This window comes from Colobus angolensis, unplaced genomic scaffold (assembly GCF_000951035.1).
Source record: "Colobus angolensis palliatus isolate OR3802 unplaced genomic scaffold, Cang.pa_1.0 Scaffold203, whole genome shotgun sequence".
Taxonomy (NCBI): domain Eukaryota; kingdom Metazoa; phylum Chordata; class Mammalia; order Primates; family Cercopithecidae; genus Colobus; species Colobus angolensis.
Window position 1 is genome coordinate 1,762,364 of NW_012115189.1, and position 11,486 is coordinate 1,773,849.

General features: G+C 37.7%; 1 protein-coding gene across 4 annotated transcripts in view; it reads left to right on the top strand.

The window, feature by feature from the left end:
• The window catches only part of ORC3 (origin recognition complex, subunit 3), a 73,829-nt gene that overhangs the window by 20,212 nt on the left and 42,131 nt on the right, over nt 1-11,486 (top strand). For all 4 annotated transcript variants that reach the window (XM_011941896.1, XM_011941894.1, XM_011941895.1 and 1 more), the window contains 4 exons: nt 1,116-1,275; nt 3,390-3,503; nt 7,538-7,671; nt 8,127-8,190. In XM_011941896.1, coding sequence (XP_011797286.1) covers nt 1,116-1,275; nt 3,390-3,503; nt 7,538-7,671; nt 8,127-8,190 — 472 coding nt within the window. The remainder of the gene's footprint in view (nt 1-1,115; nt 1,276-3,389; nt 3,504-7,537; nt 7,672-8,126; nt 8,191-11,486) is intronic.

Consider the following 11,486-nt stretch of genomic DNA (forward strand, 5'->3'; position numbering starts at 1 on the left):
TTTTTTTTTTGAGACAGTCTGGCTCTGTCACCCAGGCTAGAGTGCAGTGACATGATGTCAGCTCACTTCAACCTCCACCTCCTGAACTCATGCAGTCCTCACTTCTCAGCTCCCCAAGTAGCTAGGACTACAGGCACGTGCCACCATGCCCGGCTAATTTTTGTATTTTTTGTAGAGCTGGGGTTTTGCCGTGTTGCCCAGGCTGGTCTCAAACTCCTGGCCTCAAGAGATCTGCCTGCCTCTGTCTTCCAAAATGCTGGGATTACAGGCAGGAACCATCGCACCCAGCCCAGATCTTAGGACTTCTCTTAATGCTAACACTGAACTGCTTAGCATGCTGGGAAAGTACACAGTACAAAATAGTGACAGAAAAGCTGTGTTTTTTTGGAGCTTAGACTTAATGACTACCTTAGCCATCAAAAGTGAGGAGGACTATAGATAGGGCTCAGACTTTGAATGAGAGATTAAATTGAATGGTATCTAACACCTCTTCTAACACTTAAGATTGTGTAATCTTCAGCCCAGGCACGGTGGCTCACGCCTGTAATCCCAGCACTTTGGGAGGCAGAAGTGGGTGGATCACATGAGGTCAGGAGTTTGAGACCAGCCTGACCAATGTGGTGAAACCTCATCTCCACTAAAATTAAAAAATTAGCCAGGCATGGTGGCACATGCCTGTAGTCTCAGCTACTCGGGTGGCTGAGGCGGGAGAATTGCTTGAACCCAGGAGGCAGAGGTTGTAGTGAGCTGAGATTGTACCACTGCACTCCAGTCTGGGTGACAGAGCGGGACTCCATCTCAAAAAAAAAAAAAAAAGAAAGAAAAAAGATTGTATAATCTTCGGGAAAACTTCCTGGACCTCTCTGTTCTTATTTATAAAATGAGAGGATTTATTAAGAGATTAATTTCAGAGCTAGACTGTCTGGAAAGTAATTATTTTTCTGTTTAAAAGAAGAAAGTGAAAGACTTAGAAAATTTTAGTATTTGCAATGATAATCCTTAATACTGTCTTATAAAGTAAGCATTAAACTAAAGTTTGTCTTATCTTGAAATATGATGTATTGAAATATATTTGCTACATAAATTTCACTTTTGTGTCTTTCTTTCAAAACTAGTCAACATCTCCATGAATTTCCACTAATACTCATTTTTGGAATTGCCACATCTCCTATTATCATCCACCGATTGCTTCCTCATGCAGTATCATCTCTATTGTGCATAGAACTGTTCCAATCTTTGTCTTGTAAGGAGCACCTGACTACGGTACTCGATAAGGTAAAAAGAATAAGTTTTACCAGTGAAATAGGATGAAAAGAAAACTGCCAATAATAGCTTGTTAACATAACTGTTAATGATAAGCCTCTACAACTCTCTGAGTACTATATTGAACATATTCTTTCACATACTTTAATATTTTTACTTAATAATTTTTGTAGTGTTTTATAGTTTTACAGTGATTTTGTATATTACCTCTTTTGTACTTACCTCTTTTTATCTTTACTCAGTAAAAAATTATAGGTTTATAATGTAAATGTTTACAGAATTTGTAGACTTCCTAGTAATATATTCCTAGTAATATATTTTGACTCTTACATTTTAGTTTTTCTAATTTTTGTTTTTTTGAGAAGGCACCTAGCTCTGTCACCCAGGCTGGAGTGTGGTGGTGCGAGCTTGGCTCACTGCACCCTCCGCCTCCCAGGTTCAAGTGATTCTCCTGCCTCAGCATCCTGAGTAGCTGGGACTACATGTGGTGCGCCACCACGCTTGGCTAATTTGTATTTTTAGTAGACACAGGGTACCATATTGGCCAGGCTGGTCTGGAACTCCTGACCTCAAGTGATCTACCCACCTTGGCCTCCCAAAGTGCTGGGATTACAGGCACGAGCCACCACACCCAGCCTGACTCTTACATTTTGTATAAAATGATTTGAAATTTTTAATGGACTGTTTCCTAACTGATTTGTCATGCTGCTCATGACAACAAATAAATACTAACATTTTCCTAGACCTTAGCAACTAAAGTTAATTAACTATGTTTCTACATAAATGCAAGTATGATTCTTTAATATTGACTGTATTAGTCTGTTATCACGCTGCTGATAAAGACACACCTGAGACTGGGCAATTTACAAAAGAAAGAGGTTTAATGGACTCATAGTTCCACTTGGCTGGGGAGACCTCACAATCAAGGTGGAAGGCAAAGAGGAGCAAGTCACATCTTACATGGATGACAGCAGGCAAAGAGAGAGAGCTTGTGCAGGGGAATTCCTCTTTATAAAACCATCAGATTTTGTAAGACTTATTCACTGTCATGAGAATGGCATGGAAAGGACTTTTCCCCATGATTCAGTTACCTCCCACCAGGTCCCTCCCACAGCACTTGGGAATTCAAAATGAGATTTGGTTGTGGACACAGCCAAACCATATCATTGACCTTCCCCAAATTTCTTCTGGACTCACCTCCTTTAAGATGTGCTTTATGCTGCTTATTTAAGGTAAACTAATAACAGCCTGCCTACTAGCCACTTATACATGGATTTTGTATTTTTGGTTTTTTCCATAAAGGTGATTTATAGACACTTTAAGGAAAATGTTTTTCAAACTACAATTTTTAAATTTGCTTGGCTAGGCTGGAAAGGGTGGCAAGCACCTATAATCCCTGCTACTTGGTAGGCTGAGGTGGGAGGATCACTTGAGCCTAGAAGTTCAAGGTTACAGTGAGCTATGATGCCACCACTGCACTCCAGCCTGGGCAAAAGAGCGAGACCTTTCCTCTACAAAACAAAAAACAAAAAAACTTGGTTATAACCAAATTCAATTGGCCTTTTACAACTATGCTTCTGTTTAAGAAGCCTTTTTTGCCTTTTCATTTTCAGATGTAAAACATCACTACAGACTATTGAAAATTAGCTGAATAATACAAATTCAGCTATTCTATACTTTTGTAATAGACATTTGTGTTAATTTTGTGTTTCTCATTCAACAATACATAATACATTACTCCTTAATTTGAATCAGTAGGATTGAAAAAAATCTCATCTGGTAATAAGAATTGCCGAAGCCTGCAGCTTCTTCAGTGGTTTCTGGTGGGGGAAAAAAAAAAGGATCATATAGTTAATAGGTGGTATTTTTTAAATTAGGAATTTGATGGAAGATGGTATAGATCTTTGGTTCTGAAGATATAGTATAAGTAGCTTCTTTTTGTTACTGTTGTATAAATTAACTTAAAATTTTAGTTGACATTTGAGCTTAAAAAACCCAGCTATTATCACATCTTTCATAGTTAACTGTGTCGTAGTGTCATTCTTTGCCTCATTATTAATACTTAATGTTTATGAAGAGTGAAGACTAACAAGGAGTGTGTCTCCTTCCCTTTTAATCTCTTTCAGCTACTTCTTACAACTCAGTTTCCCTTTAAAATAAATGAAAAAGTATTACAGGTTCTGACCAACATCTTTTTGTATCATGATTTCTCAATTCAAAACTTTATAAAAGGACTTCAGGTAAGAACACAGTAATGGGTTTGAAAATTCTCAAACTGATTCTAAATAATTGGCACAGTATTACAGGCTGTCTAGTGTCATAGGCATTTTAATGGCAAAGTCTAGAGTAAGTAAATTCCAGTTATTTTATTCTAGGTTCTACCATTCCTTTGTTACCTTGTAGCAAAATGTAGAGAATACATTCATTAGGATGTCAATAATGGGAAAAGACTTCTATTCCAGCAATTCTTAACCATTTTGGGGGTAGGGACAAGGGGATTTTTCTGGTTTGTTTCTGAGAGTCTCATGAAAGCTTATGGACTTTTTCTACCAAGGAAATGCTATATATAAAGAGTCAGCAAACTTCTGTAAAGGGCCAGATATTAAACATTTTTAGCTGTTTTTTTTTGTTTTCCCGATATGGAGTCTCACTTAGTTGCCCAGGCTGGAATGCAGTGGCATGATCTCAGCTCACTGCAACCTTGGCCTCCCAAGTTCAAGTACTTCTTCTGCCCCAGCCTCCCATGTAGCTGGGATTACAGGTGCGTGCCACCACGCCTGGCTAATTTTTGTATTTTTAATAAAAATGGGGCTTCACCATGTTGGCCAGACTGGTCTCGAACTCTTGACCTCAGGTGATCCACCCACTTCGGCTCCCAGAGTGTTTAGCTTTTAGCAGAGCTAAAAACGCCCAGCCCGTTTTTAGCTTCGCATGCTACATGTGGTCACTGCTATTGCTGCTTCTGTTTCTTCTTTAATAATCCTTTAAAGATATAAAAAACATTTTTAGTTCCTGGACCATGCATGTGTGTGTGTGTGTGTGTCTCTGTAATTCATATTCTGATACACTGGGAATGCATTTTCACTAGTTTCATGAATTGCCCGAAGCTGATTCAGGAATTTAGCTTCATAATATATGCTGTAACCTAAACAGATCCCCATTCTCCAGTTGTTTAAAAGTTAGTATTATTTCCTTTTCTTGGCAGCTACATAAGTGTAGTCATTGTGAACACATGCCAGTTGTCTAGTGCATTAAAACCTATATATTATGCCAGGCACAGTGGCTCATGCCTATAATCCCAGCATTTTAAGAAGTCAAGGTGGGAGGATCACTTGAGCTTAGGAGTTTGAGACCAGCCTGAACAACATAATGCAGCCTCATCTCTACTAAAAATTAAAAAATAAGCCAGGCGTGGTGGCTTATTTACAGAGTCCCAGGTCCTTGGGAGGGTGAGATGGGAGAATCACATGAGCCTGGGAAGTCAAGGCTGCAGTGAGCCGTAATTGTGCCAATGCACTTCTAGCCTGGGCGACAGAGCAAGAGACCTGTCTCTATAAAAAAAAATTCTGATTTTAAAAACCTATATATATTAGTAACCTTTGGTGCAAAAGTTCAATTTGATAATACTTCATCTTTGTGTAGTGTCTTGAAGATTATAAATTATCATGTTTTCTTCCTTCAAAAAAAGATTGCAGTGGTTTCTTTGGCTAATATGTATCTTTTCTTCCCAACTTTGACTCTTTTAAAGCGTATTTTAAAGGAATAAAGCATTATTTACCTTAGCAATGTGTAGAATTAAATGATATTAAGTTAAAACTTCCTAATTATTTCTTTAATTTCATTTCATAAGGATGAGTTTCTTTTTGTATATGGTTAATTTAGGGGTGTGTTAGATATAAAGATTTTGTGCTCTAGGAGAAAGGTTTGGACTGGAAATAGATATTTAGGACTTATCCTTAAAAGGTGGCAGTTAAAGTCATGTTATGAGGATGAAATGTCACCTAGAGGGAGTAAGGAAAGACTAACCGACTTGTAAAAGTGAGCAGTAGAAAAGGAGACTAAAAACAAGGAGAACCAATAGAAAGTGGAGTACCACTGAAGCCAAGGGAAAAAGAGATTCAGGAAATAGAAACTGTACTCTAAATACCTTGAGACAGAAAGTCAAGGACATTAACCAAGTTACTTAATCTCTCTGGGTCTCAGTTTCTCATTTGTAAAATAAGGCAATCAGATTAGATGATTTTATGGTTTCATGATAATTTATTAAGCACCTTCTTTATGCGTGACACTTTACTAAACTATTTACATGTTTTTTTTGTTTTTGTTTCTTTCTGAGGTGGAGTTTCGCTCTGTCACCCAGGCTGGAGTGCAGTGGCATAATCTGAGCTCACTGCAACCTCCGCCTCCTGATTTCAAGTGATTCTCCTGCCTCAGCCTCCTAAGTAGCTGAGATTACAGGCGTGCATCACCACATCTGGCTAATTTTGTATTTTTGGTAGAGAGGGGGTTTCACCATGTTGGCCAGGCTGGTCTTGAACTCCTGATCTCTAGTGATCCACCCACCTTGGCCTCCCAAAGTGCTGATATTTTAGGCGTGAGCCACCTTGCCTGGCCTACGTGGTTTTATTCACGTGTATTGTCCTCAGTTTTGCACATGAAGAAATTAAGATTTAAGTTAAGTAGCTTGGCCAAGGTCACACCACTGACAAGTGACAGCATCTTTAGACCTCATTTTCCCAGTTTTCCTAGTCCTCAGTGGAAAATATTGGTAAGTCCTGATTTCTACTTGAGACAGAGTCTCACTCTCTTGCCCAGGCTGGTCTCAAACTCCTGAGCTCAAGCAATCTTCCCATCTTAGTTTCCTGAGTAACTAGGACTATGTAATTCCTGATTTCCGTAGGATGTACAGCAGGACATACTGTCATTCTGTGTGTTTTAGCTTTTCCCTTCATTAGGTGGATATATTAACCAACTTGTTGATTGACCCAGATATTGAAAACACACTTGAACAAAATAGTTAAGTGATAATGGGTTCATATCCTGTTTGTAGCTCTACTGTAACTTCTGTGGCTTCCTCCTATCCCTCTTCCGCAGCAAGCCTCTTAGCCTGTTTAGTTTTTATTTTTCTCATGTCTAAGAAGTAGTGTTAACATTGGGATAAACATTATCAGTTTGACTTAATTAGAAAAGATAAGAACAAAATTATGTTAATATGTGCAAAAGTAATTTAGCACCTGGCATAAACAGTTGCTTTCTATTTTGTACTTGTTTCTAAGTTAGGCAGTCCCTTTGCCTTACAGCCTTAGAGAATGGACTATTTTGGAAGATTTCCTCTAGCCTTGGGTATCTTGTCCTTAGCATTATAAACTCAGAAATTCATTATCAGTTCCCCCAGGAAGGATCAAGCCCAAGATTATTGATTCATCCCAAACAAATACCTTAAGATGGATATGTAACCTAACATGCTAATTTATTAATTTGTGATGAGGAGCAACCAGTATCAAGGTACCCAAAAATACCAAACTGGTCAAGCAAAGTTTGCTTAGAATCAATAAATGAACATTTGCATAGTCTTGTTAGTTATACCAGTTTCTAGGTATAAAACTCAAGACTATCCAAATGTATACAAGAGTATCCAAATGTTCATTATGTTGATTCTAAGCAAACTGAACGTTAGAATCTGGAAAATCGTCTTCCCTTCTACCATAGAGCCCACAGCATTCTATTATTAGAATACTTATATCTACCAGATAGTACACCATGTTTTCCTCCATGGGAAAAAAATGAACTTGAAAAGGTAAATTTTCATCATTCACTTTAATCCATAGGCACAGCTCCTACCATTGTAGCTTTTTTTTTTTTTTTTTTTGGTAACAGACCAGTTTTTACACTGATTTTAGATTGGCATTTTCTTATGAGTATCGGGGTATCTATTAGACCCTTAAGTTAAACCTCAGTTTGGTCCACACCACATTTATAATTATTATGTGTTGCTTTTGCAGATAGCTGATCTATCCATTTGTATTAGTTTACCTTAGTTTGTATTTCAAAGATTACCATTTTCTGATCTTCTTCCCAAAATTGGAACCTTAAAATATGAGAGTTATATAGCCATTTTTATGTTGTTTGCAGTATTATTGTGACATTATTAAATATATTAGTGCCATAAATACTTTGGCTCTTTAAAAGAAAATCCTTAAAATTGAGCAGACATAGCACAATAGATTTAGGGCCAAAATATAATAAATATGTTTAATCTTCACATGTCTTTCAGCTTTCTCTATTAGAGCATTTCTATTCCCAGCCCTTAAGTGTCCTGTGCTGTAATCTTCCAGAAGCCAAAAGAAGAATAAATTTTTTATCAAATAATCAATGTGAAAACATCCGACGTCTTCCATCTTTTAGGAGGTAAAAAGAGAAGTACATATTTAACACATATTATACTAGAATTTGAGACTAAATAAGAGATCTCAGATCCAGTTTTTTCTGAAGTAGGGGAAAGAATAGTAACCTATTCTGTTTTTAAGTGCGGGATTTCCTTGTTGGATTTGAAAATTTGGCAAAAAGAAAAGTATTTTTACAAAGGGACATGATTTGCAGGTTCTCCAGAGTTACTTTTTAGAAATAACGTTTCCTATTCCTGGGGTTTATGGCCTTTTTAAATGTTTATAGACTGTGAAGTCCAGCTGATTTAAGGAGTTTAAAATTACCATTAAACCATAAATGTCATACTGAATTTATTTTTGTGAAGAAATGAAAAAAATGTGGCTGCCAATCTTGGTAGTTCTTATCCCCAATATGCTATTTAAATATGTTGAATCTTTAATTTTCTCTTTTTGTGTATGGAATGGTAAAAATTCTAGGTACGTGGAAAAACAAACTTCAGAAAAGCAAGTTGCGCTCTTGACCAATGAGAGATGTTTGAAGGTAGGAACGTGAATGTGTTTCAGTTTCATTCTCTTTTTCCTTTCATAAAGAATATGCACATAACATTTATTGAGTTAATAAAACATATTTGTGCATCTTAATATTTATACATTGAAGTACTGGGTCTTGATAGTCAATTAGGAATGTGAGTTTTAAAGATGACATGAAACCTTAGCTCTAAAAGATGAGGCTTTTTTTAATCAAGAAAAAATATTAACTGAAACACCCAAGTTTCTCTTGTCACCTATTTTGAAAGCACCTTTAGATCTATAGAGATCTGCTATGTGAATTTTTTCCCACCTAACAGTTTTGGAATCTGCCAGCAATTTCATTTTAATGTTCTTTTTAAAGGCTGTGATAAGTAAAAGCATTTAGAAGCCAGGCAGCTTAGGCGTCTACTGCTAAGTGGGTATTGATTTGATTTGAAGAAATATTGTATATTGATATTATAACGCTAGAAAAGAAGTAATGAGCTTAGAAGATTATCAGTTAGCTGTACCACATAGGGAATATCAAAAGGAGGGCTTTTTTTCTTTGTTGAATAAATAATACTTGGATATATACATAATTCAAAAGGTAAAGATTACAGTGAAAGGCTTCCTTTCACTTCTTGTCTTTCAACTACCCATGTCCCTTCCCTGGATATAGCCAGTGTTACTGGTTTCTTATGTTTCATTCTAGATGTAGTCTCCATACATACAAGTAATTATATTTTGGCAGTTGGCTGCTTCTTACAATATTCTGCACCTTGTTTTATTTTGTACTTAATTTTAGAAATCATTCCATATTAGTACTGAAGAGTGACACAGTAGTCTATTGAATTAATTTACCTTTTTAAAGAACATGTCTCTTACCGATGAGCATTTAGAAACACATAATGTCACATTTATTTTCATACTCCTCATGACTTTTTTAGGAAAAAGTTGTTAGAATATTGTAATGATAGTAAGATGAGATTGAAGGTAAGCCATAGTGCTAAAGATGAGTTTTGGTAATACATGTGATTTTCAGATTTTGAACAAGAGAATGTTAGATCTTATACGTGTACAATTATATGTCAATTTAAAAAATTTAGGCCGGGCGCGGTGGCTCAAGCCTGTAATCCCAGCACTTTGGGAGGCCGAGACGGGCGGATCACGAGGTCAGGAGATCGAGACCATCCTGGCTAACACAGTGAAACCCCGTCTCTAGTAAAAAATACAAAAAACTAGCCGGGCGAGGTGGCGGGTGCCTGTAGTCCCAGCTACTCGGGAGGCTGAGGCAGGAGAATGGCGTGAACCCGGCAGGCGGAGCTTGCAGTGAGCTGAGATCTGGCCACAGTACTCCAGCCTGGGCGACAGAGCGAGACTCCGCCTCAAAAAAAAAAAAAAAAATTTAACATGTGTTTTAAAAAATGTTAGATTCTAGAGGGCATGTGTTTACCTCCATTGGTAATTTATGCCCATTATAAATGCTCAAAAAATATTCAGAATGGCTTTTATTAAACCTTTTATTAAACATTATTTCTAATGTAGAATCCACACTGGGCCATAATATAAAATCACTTCTAGATTGGGCTCAATAATCATTTTAGTAATCTCTGTAATGCCTTCAGAGCAGTATAGGAGGTTCTCAGACACCCATGCAGGTTGTTTTGCTGGGAAGAAATTTAAGAACTAGTGAGAAAGAATGTGTGCCTGTTTATTGAGTCTTTGAAGATTGGCTATATTAGCTCTCTGCTGAGTCAGCTAGTTGCCAAGTCCATTTCCTGCTAGAACTTTCTGTCAGAATGTATTTCAGAAGCCAGGAATAGATTTTTTAAGAGTACCTTTAACCATTGAGATGACAGAGGGAGAGAATGTCTAGCCTAGTGTATTACAGAAATTGCCTGACATTGGTCAGGCACGGTGGCTCATGCCTATCATCCCAGCACTCTGTGAGGCCTGGGTGGGTGGATCACTTGAGGTGAGGAGTTCGAGACCAGTCTGGCCAACATAGTGAAACCCCATCTCTACTAAAAATACAAAAATTAGCTGGGTGTGGTGGCGTGTGCCTGTAGTCCCAGCTACTCAGGAGGCTGAGGCAGGAGAATCGCTTGAACCTGGGAGGTGGAGGCTGTGGTGAGCCGAGATTGCACCACTGCACTCCAGCCTGGGTGACAGAGCTGTCTTTAAAAAAAAAAAAGAGTCTGACATTTATGTCTGCTTTTCAGTGACGTTTTGCATATTTTCTTAGCATTTATTTATGCTATCCTTGTTCTTGTTGCATTGTCAGACTGTCAGTTTTGCTTGTTATGATCTTTGGTGTATTCATTTTCAAATTACATACTTTGTCATTGAAAGGCATGTTTTCTTGAGACTTACACAGTGAGAAATATGAGGAAGCACAGAGATTTGTACCCTTACCCTGAGAAAGTTACCCACAGGCTACCTGCTGAAATCAAAAGACAGAAAATGTCTGAGAAAAAATGAATATGTTAGACTGGGCACAGTGGCTCACTCCTGTAATCCCAGCATTTTGGGAATCTGAGATAGGAAGATCACTTGAAGTCAGGAGTTCAAGACCAGCCTGGCCACTATGGTGAAACCCCGTCTCTTCTAAAAATACAAAAATTAGCTGGGCATAGTGGTGCATGCCCTGTAATCTGAGCTACTCCAGAGGCTGAGGCAGGAGAATCACTTGAACCTGGGAGGTGGAGTTTGCAGTGAGCCGAGATCATACCCTAGCCTGGGCAACAGAGCAAGACTGTTTCAAAAAAAAATAATAATTTGTCTATTGATTTTTTAGTTGAGAGAAAAAGTATCTTTGAATATTCTCATAATAATGCTTCTCTTTTTATAGTTTCATAAAAATACGTGACAATCAATAATGTGGTACTTCAAAATATAAGAAATTTTATATTTGAACTGCAGTTACTCATTAGCTATCTATATTTAAGAAAATCGCTTACCTTATTTAAGCCTCAATTTTCTTTCTTTTTTTTTTTTTTATTATACTTGAAGTTCTAGGGTACATATGCACAACATGCAGGTTTGTTACGTAGGTATACGTGTGCCATGTTGGTTTGCTGCACACATCAGCTCATCATTACATTAAGTATTGCTCCTAATGCCGTCCTTCCCCCAACACCCACCAAAAGGCCCTGGTGTGTGATGTTCCCTGCCCTGTGTTTATGTGTTCTCATTGTTCAGCTCCCACCTGTGAGTAAGAACATGTGGTATGTGGTTTTCTGTCCTTGTGATAGTTTGCTGAGAATGATGGTTTCCAGCTTCATCCATGTCCCTTCAAAGGACATGAACTCATCCTTTTTTATGGCT